At 44.1% G+C, this 14,944-nt stretch overlaps 1 protein-coding gene across 2 annotated transcripts in view; it reads right to left on the bottom strand.

The window, feature by feature from the left end:
• The window catches only part of CACNA1S (calcium voltage-gated channel subunit alpha1 S), a 243,247-nt gene that overhangs the window by 8,402 nt on the left and 219,901 nt on the right, over positions 1 to 14,944 (bottom strand). For both annotated transcript variants that reach the window (XM_073615976.1, XM_073615975.1), the window contains 2 exons: positions 11,148 to 11,244; positions 10,052 to 10,154 (listed from right to left, as the gene is read on the bottom strand). In XM_073615976.1, the coding sequence (XP_073472077.1) occupies positions 10,052 to 10,154; positions 11,148 to 11,244 (200 nt within the window). The remainder of the gene's footprint in view (positions 1 to 10,051; positions 10,155 to 11,147; positions 11,245 to 14,944) is intronic.

Raw genomic sequence — 14,944 nt, forward strand, 5'->3', positions numbered from 1 at the left:
CTCCAACTATTCATGTCTAGGCTCAATGGTAACACCAAAAATATTCGTCTTTCTTGGAATGCTGATGCTTCCTGCATAGCCTTCCTCGATCTAGAAATTTTTAAGCATGATGGGACTTTCAAAACTAGGAATTATTGCAAGCCAACAGATCGTAATGGGTACATTCCCTTAGACAGTTGTCATCATAACTCATGGTTGCTCAATATACCTAGAGGACAATTCATTCGCCTACGACGTAATTGCTTTCTCGATAGTGATTATTTCTCTCAGGCCAACGTTATGGCAGAGAAATTCATACAGAAAGGTTATACTCAGGAGCATATATTAGAAGAATTGACCAAAGTGGGCTCCATTGACAGATCTAGGTTGGTAGCAGATTCAACTAAAATAAGTATGGACCAGAATCCTCCTCAATATAGGATCATTTTAGATTACAATATACAATACAAAAAAGTTGAAAAAATAATTCTTAAACACTGGGACATTTTAAGAAGGGATAATGTATTAGGCCCAACTCTCCCAGCCCGCCCTAGATTTGTATACAGGAGACCTCCTACCTTAAGGGACATTATTGCTCCCGGGGTAGTGGATCCTCCTGTGTTTAGGGAAAATAGAATTTTTAATTTTATGTCCGGATTTTACTCCTGTGGAAAATGTGCAGCTTGTAAGCAATGTAAGGTTAACCTCAAAAGGAGGAAAGAATTTACAGCCACCGCCACTAATAGAACGCACCAAATTAGGAATTGAATCACCTGCGACACTGTCGAAGTAGTTTACAAGCTCCAATGCGAATGCGGTCTCCAGTATGTTGGAAGAACCTCTAGGTCTATGAGAGTCCGAATTAGCGAGCATGTAAATAACATCAAAAAAGGTCTCAAGACACATTTTGTGTCCAAACATTTCAGATTATGTCATAATAGAGATCCGAAAAAAATTCAATTCTGGGGGATAGAGAAAGTAACCCGACATTGGAGAGGCGGCAATTTTATCAGGCAGTTAAGCCAAAGAGAATCTTTATAGATACCTGAGACACGAGTAGGGGTCCCAAGAGGTCTGAATGTTGAGTTCGACCTCAACTGTTTTATCTCTGACAAATAAAATTAGTTATGAGATCTTAGTTATTTTCATTTATAGTGTACTTATTCTGATGATAAAAAGCATTGTTTGATTATATTGCATTAATATTTTTATTGTAAGAGAAGGTTGCGGGTACACACAAGTTATCATTTTTTTTTGGTATTTTATTAAACTATATAAGTAATAAAGTTTTGGGTTTTTTTACTTAATTTCCCAATTGTATTATCTTGGGGTTACTTTTAACTATTTTCTAGTATATTATATCAGTACAGTTTGATGTTTCTCATTTAATGATAATTCATTGTTTTTATGAGGCCAATTAAGCCCACAATTTGTTCCCCTTTATTTAGCCTTTATAAATTGCTCCTGTCAGATTCGGTATTAGTGTCCCCATGCAGCGGCCCCTCTACTTGCGAGGTGGGTTCCGTTTCCGGGAATGAATCACTCCCAGCTGACAGGCGGCGGCTATTTGAGGAGCGAGGGTGACTCACAGACTCCACCCTCGCTGACGAAGTCCGTATGGACGTAACGCCGCGTACGGGGTGGAGTCTACCTGCAACCTTCTCAGCTGTTGGGACGTGAACAGCTGAGTCTCTCACTGGATGGCTCTTTGTGAAGTTCACTGCCTTTTTTACATTGCGCTTCAGCGCTTTTTACTGTTATTGTGCCCTGGAGGTCTTTATTAAATTGGTATACAGTCTGCACCTAGAGGACTCCTTTCTTTTATTTTTTGGGCATCCCACCGATGTGTTTTCTTATACACCTTACTGAGGATCTTGTAAAGGAAATTCAGAGTGCTATGATTTATGAAGTATACGGTCTCCAGCTTGCATGAGTGTACTGGCGGAGGAGGATAATATCCAAGGGATCCAAGCCGGTTTGCTGAAGCTTTTGGCTATCAGGCTCGCATGACCTCCTATAATCTAGAGGTCCATCACTTCTGGTAAGCGCAATTTCCTACAGATTTAATTTGCAAGAGTATCAGTGAAGAAATCATCTGTCCTATTTCGATCAAGAGTGGGATTGTATTCCATTTATGAGTTATTAAGGACTTTTATTTCCATAATCCATTTATAGATATCCTATCATTATTTTCTATACGTGTACATTTCTATTGCGCTGCACTTGTTTTTCATTTTTTATAGCTAGCTATGATTGAGGTCTCCCTCTATAAACCAAATACAGTAGTACCTTGGATTAGGAGCATAATCCGTTCCAGAAAAACGCTTAAAATCCAAAGCACTTGTGTATCAAAGTGAGCTATCCCATAGGAATCAATGGAAACTCAGATAATTCGTTCCACAGCCACTGCTTGTCTATGCAGTACCGCATGTGGCCAGAGGTGGGGGGGGGGCGCCACAGACACTCGGAAACACTCAGAGAAGCTCGGAGACCACTCAGACACACTCGGGAATGGAGTGTTTCCGAGGGTCTCCGAGCGGCTCAGAGTGTCTCAGAGCATCACCGGTACCCCGCACCTCTGGTCAAATACGGTACTGCACACCCCAGAGGCTTGCATCCTGCTAGTCTTGCAAGAAAATGCTCGTAAACCGAGTCAGGATTTTTTTTTTAAAACAGCTCGTATTGCGAAACGCTCGTAAACAGCCTTACTCGCAATCCGAGGTTTTACTGTAGAGGTCTTGCACTTTCTGCTTTTCCTAAGTGATCTAAATGTTTTATGCTATGGAGAATGCAGCAATTAGAATGAGACTTGCTTGTTTTATAATGGCTGTGATAGAACTGGGTTTTCTAGAGGGCATCATTTTCAGATGGGGTCCCTAGGAAATATAATAGGCTAGTAATTCATTCTACAATCACCCTTCTCAAACAAGAACATTCATTTTGGGTGGAAGCATAGTTGCCAGTTGTTGTGCAATATCAAGGACAAGGTCTCTGGTTTTAAAGATTTTGCACACTGGTTTTGAGAAATGACCAGCTTTAGTAAAAAATCTAGCATTTCCAGGGCAGCATTTATCATGTAAAAGTATTAATACTACAATCTACTAAATGTTTAAAATTTGCATATATCATATTTAATGGTACTCAAGAAAGAACAATTGGATGAAATATCCTAAAGGATGGTAAAGAATATCCCCTTTTAGGCGTCATTACACATGGAATTATCAGCTGTTGCTGAGAACCCAGCTGTACCACATACCAAATAAGTTGAATGTCATTTAAAACTTTAGTATCAGATGATTCACAAGAGAGGTTTAGGGTGTTAATAAAATATTACAAGAAATACACTGTCTGAGTCCATTTTTTTTTTGGATACAGTAGGGAATAGATACAACTCTGTTAGATGTGTTTTGTGATGTGTCTCATTGAGGAGACTTCACTTTATTTCCTGTCCTGTACACACAACATGAAGAATATAAAGATATTTCTCAAAGTGCAGGAAATCTTCTTTTACACCATGTCCGCATTTGAATTGCACAAGAACGCGTTGTGCGTCCCTGTACGATTCACATGCGGAATGTGCGGTGTGATTTCAGCCCATTCATTTTGAGATGCACGGTAACCAGATCACATGGTACAAAAATACCCTACGATCCGGTGCGGGCAAACACAATGCATTTGCGACCTGTGTTTGGGGTGTCGTTACGTTTCTATTGGTACCTGCTGCAGATCACAAATGGATCTGCATAAAGTTTGAATCGCACAGGAATGCATGGCACGTTACTGTGCGATTCATGTGCAGGCATGATGTGAACCGGCTCTTAGACCTCATTCACACAGGTGTACTGATCGATACACCCGTGCAGAGGGCCATGTTAATCCACCCTGGAGGCAAAGACAGGTGGTTCATGAAGTTTCGGGCAACCAGGCTGGTAAAATCATTGACGGGCAGGTGGCTGCATGGATCTTCACATACATTCCTGAGTGTAAATCCATCTGCGTTCTGTCTGTCTGCATTCTGCGCCATGCATCGGTCTTGCACAGAAGTACAAGCAGGGATGTGTGTGAAGATCCACGAAGATCCTTCGTTGATTTGAACAGACTGGCTGCACAGACCATCTGTATCACCCTCGTAGGTTGACAGGGCCCTCTGAATGAGTGTAAAGGTCTGTCTGCTCATGTGAATGAGGTCTTAGACAGTTGTCACTGTAACAAACGCCCCATTTGAAGATTTCCCCGCTATTGCTTATCTGGTGAGAACACAAAATTTTGTGATATTGATTACCACTAGGGATGAGCCGAACACCCCCCTGTTCGGTTTGCACCAGAACATGCGAACAGGAAAAAAGTTCGTTCGAACACGCGAACACCGTTAAAGTCTATGGGACACGAACATGAATAAACAAAAGTGCTAATTTTAAAGGCTTATATGCAAGTTATTGTCATAAAAAGTGTTTGGGGACCTGGGTCCTGCCCCAGGGGACATGGATCAATGCAAAAAAAAGTTTTAAAAGCTGCCGTTTTTTCAGGAGCAGTGATTTTAATAATGCTTAAAGTCAAACAATAAAAGTGTAATATCCCTTTAAATTTCGTACCTGGGGGGTGTCTATAGTATGCCTGTAAAGGGGCGCATGTTTCCTGTGTTTAGAACAGTCTGACAGCAAAATGACATTTTGAAGGAAAAAACTCATTTAAAACTACCCGCGGCTATTGCATTGCCGACAATACACATAAAAGTTCATTGATAAAAACGGCATGGGAATTCCCCAAAGGGGAACCCCGAACCAAAATTAAAAAAAAAAAAATGACGTGGGAGTCCCCCTAAATTCCATACCAGGCCCTTCAGGTCTGATATGGATATTAAGGGGAACCCCGGCCAAAATAAAAAAAAAAAATGACGTGGGGTTCCCCCTAAATTCCATACCAGACCCTTCAGGTCTGGTATGGATTTTAAGGGGAACCCCGCGCCAAAAAAAAAAAAAAAACGGCGTGGGGTCCCCCCAAAGATCCATACCAGACCCTTATCCGAGCACGCAACCTGGCAGGCCGCAGGAAAAGAGGGGGGGACGAGAGTGCGGCCCCCCCTCCCTCCTGAACCGTACCAGGCCACATGCCCTCAACATTCGGAGGGTGCTTTGGGGTAGCTCCCCAAAACACCTTGTCCCCATGATGATGAGGACAAGGGCCTCATCCCCACAACCCTGGCCGGTGGTTGTGGGGGTCTGCGGGCGGGGGGCTTATCGGAATCTGGAAGCCCCCTTTAACAAGGTGACCCCCAGATCCCGGCCCCCCCCTGTGTGAAATGGTAAGGGGGTACATAAGTACCCCTACCATTTCACGAAAAAAGTGTCAAAAATGTTAAAAATGACAAGAGACAGTTTTTGACAATTCCTTTATTTAAATGCTTCTTCTTTCTTCTATCTTCCTTCATCTTCTGGTTCTTCTGGCTCTTCTGGTTCTTCCTCCGGCGTTCTCGTCCAGCATCTCCTCCGCGGCGTCTTCTATCTTCTTCTCCTCGGGCCGCTCCGCACCCATGGCATGGGGGGGAGGCTACTGCTCTTCTCTTCTTCTTTTCTTCTCTTCTTCTCCTCTTCTTCATTTTCTTCTCCGGGCCGCTCCGCAATCCATGCTGGCATGGAGGGAGGCTCCCGCTGTGTGACGGCGCTCCTCGTCTGACAGTTCTTAAATAACGGGGGGGCGGGGCCACTCGGTGACCCCGCCCCACTCTGACGCACGGTGACTTGACGGGACTTCCCTGTGACGTCACGGGGAATGCCACAGGGAAGTCCCGTCATGTCCCGTGCGTCAGAGGGGGGCGGGGTCACCGGGTGGGCCCGCCCCCCGTTATTTAAGAACTGTCAGACGAGGAGCGCCGTCACACAGCGGGAGCCTCCCTCCATGCCAGCATGGATTGCGGAGCGGCCCGGAGAAGAAAAGAAGAAGAGAACAGCGGGAGCCTCCCCCCCATGCCATGGGTGCGGAGCGGCCCGAGGAGAAGAAGATAGAAGACGCCGCGGAGGAGATGCTGGACGAGAACGCCGGAGGAAGAACCAGAAGAGCCAGAAGAACCAGAAGAACCAGAAGATGAAGGAAGATAGAAGAAAGAAGAAGCATTTAAATAAAGGAATTGTCAAAAACTGTCTCTTGTCATTTTTAACATTTTTGACACTTTTTTCGTGAAATGGTAGGGGTACTTATGTACCCCGTTACCATTTCACACAGGGGGGGGGCCGGGATCTGGGGGTCACCTTGTTAAAGGGGGCTTCCAGATTCCGATAAGCCCCCCGCCCGCAGACCCCCACAACCACCGGCCAGGGTTGTGGGGATGAGGCCCTTGTCCTCATCAACATGGGGACAAGGTGTTTTGGGGGGCTACCCCAAAGCACCCTCCCAATGTTGAGGGCATGTGGCCTGGTACGGTTCAGGAGGGAGGGGGGGCCGCACTCTCGTCCCCCCCTCTTTTCCTGCGGCCTGCCAGGTTGCGTGCTCGGATAAGGGTCTGGTATGGATTTTTGGGGGGACCCCACGCCGTTTTTTTTTTTTTTTTTGGCGCGGGGTTCCCCTTAAAATCCATACCAGACCTGAAGGGTCTGGTATGGAATTTAGGGGGAACCCCACGTCATTTTTTTTTTTTAATTTTGGCCGGGGTTCCCCTTAATATCCATATCAGACCTGAAGGGCCTGGTATGGAATTTAGGGGGACTCCCACGTCATTTTTTTTTTTAATTTTGGTTCGGGGTTCCCCTTTGGGGAATTCCCATGCCGTTTTTATCAATGAACTTCTAAGTGTATTGTCGGCAATGCAATAGCCGCGGGTAGTTTTAAATGAGTTTTTTCCTTCAAAATGTCATTTTGCTGTCAGACTGTTCTAAACACAGGAAACATGCGCCCCTTTACAGGCATACTATAGACACCCCCCAGGTACGAAATTTAAAGGGATATTACACTTTTATTGTTTGACTTTAAGCATTATTAAAATCACTGCTCCTGAAAAAACGGCCGTTTTTAAAACTTTTTTTTGCATTGATCCATGTCCCCTGGGGCAGGACCCAGGTCCCCAAACACTTTTTATGACAATAACTTGCATATTAGCCTTTAAAATTAGCACTTTTGATTTCTCCCATAGACTTTTAAAGGGTGTTCCGCGGCATTCGAATTTGCCGCGAACACCCCAAATTGTTCGCTGTTCGGCGAACTTGCGAACAGCCAATGTTCGAGTCGAACATGAGTTCGACTCGAACTCGAAGCTCATCCCTAATTACCACTAGGGATGAGCTCAGGCACTTTCAGATCTTAGTCTGAACCCACCTGAACAATCCTACCAGAAAGCTGTCACTGCCCTTTATAGTTGGCCAAGGACAATGACAGCTTCCTGGCTGTGACTGTGATCAGACTAGGATCCAAACACATCTGAGCTCACCGCTAGTTACCACCAGGAGGGTTCTCAAAAAGCAAAATCTACAGAGTGCTGGGCTTTCACCAGGATTCCCTGCAATTAGGCTTGTTCAGGCTGGGGCTGGCTACAGATGGAAGAACACAAGGAACCAGAAGAACACAGGTTAAGCCCCTGTTCACATCGATCACACGATTTGACAGGTCAAATTGCATGACAAGTCGCATCCTATTTTTGGCAACAGAACTGTTCAAATTGGTGCGATTTGAAAAAGTAGTTCCTGCATTACTTTTGCCAATTTCAGGTGCGACTTGCATATACCTCTGTACATGAAGTCGCACAGATGTCAGTCAAGTCGCACCTGAAGTCGCACTGACATGTGACTTTGAAATTGTGTGATTTAGAGTGAAGTCGTACGATTTCAAAGCCGCATTTAGTGTGAATCAGGACTTAGGGCAGCCTTTCCCAACCAGTGTGCTGCCAGAGGTCCTCAGGTGTGCCGTGGGATCATGGGAGAGAGGGGCTGTCAGATGAGCCCGATCTTCTGATCCCCTGACGATCTGTACATCGACACTGTGAAGGAGCTCTGTCAGCTTCAAAAGTGAAAGTAATGCCATGTACACACGACCAAACTTTTCGTCGGACTGAACTCCGAAGGACTTTTCGAAGGAGTTCCGACGGAGTTCCAACGAAACAGACTTGTCAGACAGATTTTTCGACAGAAAAGGTCCGATGAAGCCCACACACGATCGAATTGTCTGACGAATTAGTTCCGTCGGACCAGTTAGGTCGAAAAGTCCGGTCGTGTGTACACGGCATAAAGGGAGGGGGAGTGTGCTGTTCTCTCTGCTTCCCCCTACAGTGCAATATCCAGCTGAATGAGAAAAGCTAGAACCTTTTACAGGGCTTTATACATGTGTCTGTGTGTGTATGTGTGTGTACATGTGTATGTGTGTAATATTGGCATGTATTAAAAAAGGGATTAACTCCAGAAATAGACCAATAATTCTCCCACTCTACAAGACTCCTAAGTATGCCGTCCAGTTCTGGGCACCAGTCCTCAGGAAGGATGTACTGGAAATGGAGCGAGTACAAAGAAGGGCAACAAAGCTAATAAAGGGTCTGGAGGATCTTAGTTATGAGGAAAGGTTGAGAGCACTGAACTTATTCTCCCTGGAGAAGAGACGCTTGAGAGGGGATATGATTTCAATTTACAAACACCATACTGGTGACCCCACAATAGGGATAAAACTTTTCTGTGAAAGGGAATTTAATAAGACACGCGGCCATTCACTGGGGTTAAACTGCTTTTCTTCTAATTTCAAACTACGTAGAGGGTTCTTTACTGTAAGAGTGGTAAGGATGTGGAATTCCCTTCCACAGGTGGTGGTCTCAGCGGGGAGCATAGATAATTTAGAAAAACTATTAGATAAGCATCTGAACGACCGCAACATACAGGGATATACAATGGAATACTGACATAAAAAATTTTAAAATTGCGCCGCACCAAATGCACCCCCATGTTTGCCAATGTGTGGGGTACCATTAAGAATTAATGACAACCCTAAAGAGCAGAGCATTTGTGTGTGTGTCAGGAACGAGCGCAATGTTGTGTGTGTTCCACGATACACAGTAACGTGAATCAAGCCTTGGACAGGGGTGCCTCAAAATACTTTTCAAGGGCACTGGAAAAAGGTTGAGAAACACTGGCTTAGCGTGTAACTACAAAAGTAATTAGGATTTAAAGGGTGAATACCAAAGCTCTCAGGGATCAGGAAGAAATATTTGCTAATGCACTTCCCTAGCTGTTACATTTTTTTCTAATAATTGTTTCCAAATTAGTAATGGTAGCTTGATAACTACAGTGTGAAACTTTCAGAAACCCATGCTTTAGTTACAAAATAATAAATATGTGAGCTTTATTCAGATTGGGAATAAATACTGTATGTAAACACGGCACGTAAAATGATAGTAAATGTCTCTTTATGTTCAAAAAATCCCCTTCAATGACTACTATTACCTTCTTGGGGCATAGAGAATGGAATAGTAGGACCCCCCCCCCCCTCCCATTTTTTAATACCCCTCTTAAAAGCACCCACTCGTTGCTGAAAGGGACGAAAGAAAGAATGTTTATAGAGTATAATTTAGCAGGCCCTTGGGTGGTTAGTTAGTAAAATGGGCAGCCTGACTTGACCTTATCAGTAGTTTATGATTCTAGCTAGGGAGGAGCTCGCTTTTACTGGCGTATCCTTAAAGCAATATTCATAAAAAACAACTTTAAAGTAAACCCCAGGGAGTTACAGAGAGTGATATATTCTGTTGCGGGGATTTGGACAGAATGCCTCTACCCCTGTCCACTATGCCATTAGCCAAATGTACATAGTACAAAAGGGTTACATTAGTGGCTGTGCTGCTGCATCTTTAGTTAGCTTTTGAGAACACCAGGAGCTCATTATTTTTCACATCCTTTAGATATACAGTATATAATGAGAAAAACCTATTTTTTTTAGAGTCTTCTCCATGGGCTTTCATTTACATGCATAAGCTCCCATAGGTAAATGCTGCTGAACGTACACAGACTGTATATTAATGTCCCAATGAGCTGCAGATTCTGTATTTTACCTTGTCCATGGAGCATACATATAAATGTCTAGCGCCGCTAACATGAATGTAAGTTTTTACCTTCAGTTTTGATTTTCAGTGCTGTCCTCACAAGTGAAAATAAAGTGGCATTGAAGGTAACCGTGCCATCACTATTCAGCGGCATGTTCATGCTGACCAGTCTCTACAAAGAGAGCAAAAGAGTTGTGTTGAATTTAAATTAATATGAAATCTTACTCCTCCTCCTCATTATTACATGGCTAGTAAGGCCTGGTTCCCACCTATGCATTTTTTAGTGCTTTTTCAGTTTTGCAGAAACTCAGTACAGTCCATTTAACATGGCTTCCTATGGATGTAGTTCACATCTGTGAATTTTATGGAGGGATGTTTTTTCTGGTTTTTGGTTCCATAGACTTCAATGGATCAAAAAACGTGTATTGAAAAATGCAAAATGCATCTGGTATATACAAACTGCAACCTGCATATGTGTGAATCAGGCCTAAGGGGATAGTAGCTTACTGTTTATTAGGACCTTGTCATAAAGCTGTTTTTATTTTGAAAATAAATGTGAATGGTTAAAATAACTGGCTGCTCAGCTAAGGTTGCCACTTTTTCTTCAAGCCAAACCCGAACATTTTAGCGGTGCGCGGTATATATTTTTTTGTTTTAGTATACACTATAGGGTTGTAACAGACCTGGGACACCTTTGGGCACTCCAAAGAGAATAGTAATGTGGCTCACATAGTGCCCCCTCACCCTCCTGTCAAGCCCTGTTCCCAGCCACATGCCTGTCTGAACTATGTGTCCTGGTTTCAGGTGGACTAAAACCTGGACACATGATTCAAAACCCGGACTGTCAGGGTGAATCCCGACAGGTGGCAACCCTATGCTCAGCAAAAAAATTAGGTCAAGTGTGTGTGTGTGTGTATGTGCGTGTGCAGAGATTTCTACACCAATTTAAACCTGCAAAACCTATGACAAACACTCCACAAATCTAAAAAACATGTGACAGCAGCAGTCAGTGGAAAATTCCAGAAAACTCTGGTATTGAGGGGACGTAAGTTTTCTAATGTTTTTATTTTTCATGCCTGACAAGAAAATGTGGGGTGTTCTGTATGTAAAGTACATTTAAAATAATAAATATGTGGGCTCCTATCTATAATTTTTTCCTCCTTACCTTACAAGCCACCCTATGGGGGCAGAATTTTCCAAATCCCAGGGGTGGCTGAATTCTTCTTAGAAGAGTTACAACATCTAAATGTTTAATTCTTCCTCTGTGTAAGGAAAGAGAAAATATTAGTATTAAAGGGTAAATGTATCCCTATGTCACAGTAATGCTCAGTTTACACTGGGGCGACATGTCAGGCGACTTAGCCACCTGACTCGCGTTCCATTCAGTGCAATGGAACAGTTCTAATTGGAGCAACTCAAGTTGCTCCGACTTAGAAAAAAGTTCCTGTACTACTTGGGGCGACTTCCGAGCAGCTTGCATTGACTTCTATTAAAGAAGTCGTTTGCAAGCCACGCTGAAGTCGCGTTGTGTGGGGCGGCTTCAGAGTCGGCCGACTTTGAAGCCGCCCCAGTGTGAACCGAGACTAATGCCCTGTACACACGATAGGATTTTCCGACAACAAAATCCATGGGATTTTTTCCGACGGATGTTGGCTCAAACTTGTCTTGCATACACACGGTCACACAAAGTTGGTCGGAAATTCCGAACGTCAAGAACGCGGTGATGTACAACACGTACGACGAGCCGAGAAAAATAAAATTCAATAGCCAGTGTGGTTCTTCTGCGTGATTCTGAGCATGCGTGGAACTTTGTGCGTCGGAATTGTGTACACACGATTGGAATTTCCAACAACGGATTTTGTTGTCAGAAAATTTGAGAACCAGATCTCAAATTTTGTGTGACCGAAATTCCTATGGAAAATGTGTGATGGAGCCTACACACGGTCGGAATTTCCGACAACAAGGTCCTATCACACATTTTCCATCGGAAAATCCTATCGTGAGTAACAGGGCATAACTGTGTAACTGCTAAATTATGTTGTTATAGAATATAAAACATTCTGTATAAAATACATAAATAATATGCTTAAGATATTCAATATGACATGTATATGACAGGTAAGGACCAGTCCACATAAAAATCTTTTACTTGTAGACTTTGCTTTCTGACTTACAGCATATCTGTCAGTGTTGCCTGAATCTTAAAGTATGGCCAAAGCTGTTTTGGCCATACTTCTCCTGTGGGTCACAGGAGTGCACTTAGTTCTGCAGTCCTGTGACCCAGATTCAGCTGACAGCAGGCTAAAGCCCGCTGTTGGCTGACATAACAGAGACAGTCAAGGCTCTGCAAGGATCCTGACAATAATGTTGGGATCCGCTCAGATTCCTGCCTGACCGCTGGCTCAGCCACTCAGCAACATAAGAGCCTGAGCCAACCGCTCCTGCCCCTCCACAACCCAGTGCTTCAGTGAGCACTGGAGGGACAGAGCACAGAGCAGTGACAGAGAGTCTCTGCTCTGTGCTGAGAACAGATCCAAGAACTGAGCAATCAGTAGTCTTGGATTACTCAGTCTTCACTGTAGAGCCGGCGGTGAATGAATACTTCTAAGCCAGATCAGGTTCAATTTAAAGAGCTAGATGGTAAATTTGAACTTGGATCAGTTGTGGGTCTATGGTTCTGATGATGCAAAGTGTTTATTATATTTGTATAACATTCCAAAATTGGAACTAAAGCATTTTTTAAAGGCTTAAACAAAGCTAATTGAAGCTTGCTGAAGGTTTTGCAAAAGATTGCTGTACACTGCTCTTATAGATGCTAAAGCCTAGTACACACTATCAGGTTGGCTGGATTTAACAAAAAAAAATTGACAGCTCAGAGCGGTGCCACTGTATTAACGATCTGACTTTAGTACAGCGATATTCCCTGCTGAGCTTGTTGTTGTGTTGTGTTCTGACAGGGGAATGACCCCCGCCAGAACACTCTGGTCAGCCCTCTCAGCCATTGGCTGAGAGTGCTTGATTGGGGGCCAGTCAGCTGCTGGTTTTCCAGCATGCTCATCCGACAGAATCCAGGCCCAGACCCGACATTCGGCCCATGTGTACTAGGCTTAAGCCTGTGCGAACAAGACCTAATCCAGTTGATCTCTAATGCCGCGTACACACGGTCGGACTTTACGGCGGACTTTGCCCGGCGGATTTTTCGACGTACTTTCCGACGGACTTTGTGAATGAACGGACTTGCCTACACACAATCCACCAAAGTCCGTCGAATTCGTACGTGATGACGTACGACCGGACTAAAACAAGGAAGTTCATAGCCAGTAGCCAATAGCTGCCCTAGCGTGCCTTTTTGTCCGTCGAACTAGCATACAGACGAGCGGACTTTTCGACCGGACTCGATTTCAACGGATAAATTTTAAACAAGTTTAAAATCTAAGTCCGTCCAACTTTTGAGAAAACAAAGTCCGCTGGAGCCCACACACATCGAATTGTCCGACGAAATCCAGTCCGCCGGGCAAAGTCCGCCGTAAAGTCCGCTCGTGTGTACGCGGCATTAGATTGTAAGCTCTAACAAGCAGGGCCCTCTGATTGCTCTTGTACCAAACTGTATTGTAACTGTACTGTCTTCCTTCATTTTAATAAATCCTGTATAATAATAATAATAATAATTTGTTTAACTAGCTCACCAATACTGTGAAACAAATCTCAGCATCTGCTTACTTTACAAGTCCAATATTATTACTAATTATGGTAATTTTAAACCCTGAAATAAATCAGAGCTAATGTGTTTGATATGGGGGATATTTAGCTCTTGTGGTAGATGGGTTTGTACAGCGAGTTCACGTCAGACAGAAACTATAGTTAAGGGCTTGGCAGACCACTTTTATTAACTGCTTCAATACTGGGCACTTTTACACCCTTCCTGCCCAGGCCAATTTTCAGTTTTCAGCGCTGTCACACTTTGAATGACAATTGCGTGGTCATGCAACACTGTACCCAAATAACATTTTTATAATTCTTTTTCATACAAATAGAGCTTTCTTTTGATGGTATTTAATCACTGCTGGGTTTTTGGGTTTTTTTTGCTAAAAAAAGAAAAAAATAAGTTTTTGTTAATTTGTCAGAAAATTTGGTAAATAAGTAATTTTTCTCCTTTACTGATGTGCACTAATAGGTTGCACTGATGGGTACTGATGAGATGGCACTGAAGGGCACTGATGAGGTTGCACTGATGAGGAGGCACTAATATGCAGCACTGATGGGCACTGATAGCCGCCACTTATGGGCAGTGACAGGTGACACGGATAGGCGGCACTGACGATCAGGCACTGAAAGGCATCACTGATGGGCACCAGATTGGCATCACTGATGGGCACAAATTGGCATCACTGATGGGCACAGACTGGCATCACTGATGGGCACAGTTGGGGCTGCACTGATCATTAGGGCACTGATGATCAGTGCCCTGCTTATCTGCACAGGTCTCCCCTGTGAGGAGATGCAGCTGATTGGCTCTTCTCTTCTCACACTCTGTCAGTGTAAGGCAAGGAGAGCTGACAACTGGCATTTCCTTGTTTACATAGGAATCAGCTGTGATTGGAGTATGGGTACAGCAACGCCTCATTGGCTTTTTACCGAGATCGGGGTTGTGCCGTGTCCCAGTGACATGGCGCGCCCCACAATCGCCATACTGCGCACTCCCGTGGGCGTGCAAGCATGGTGAGACTGGGGCAACGTCCTATGACATTGTCCCAGAACAATGGAGCATCCGCCCCCCATCATTTGTCAATACGGCGGGTGGGAGGTAGTTAAAGAGCAAAAAGAAAATTCTTACAACAAAAGGTTTTAGTGCTAGGTTTAGGAGCTGAAACGACCCCCTTGTGCTCTGCCCTGCTGACCCCTCTGTGTCCTGCTCTGGTGACCCCTGCTGGGCCATGCCCTGGTGACCCCTATGTGCCCTGA

The sequence above is a fragment of the Aquarana catesbeiana genome, linkage group LG02 (assembly GCF_042186555.1).
Source record: "Aquarana catesbeiana isolate 2022-GZ linkage group LG02, ASM4218655v1, whole genome shotgun sequence".
NCBI classification, from domain to species: domain Eukaryota; kingdom Metazoa; phylum Chordata; class Amphibia; order Anura; family Ranidae; genus Aquarana; species Aquarana catesbeiana.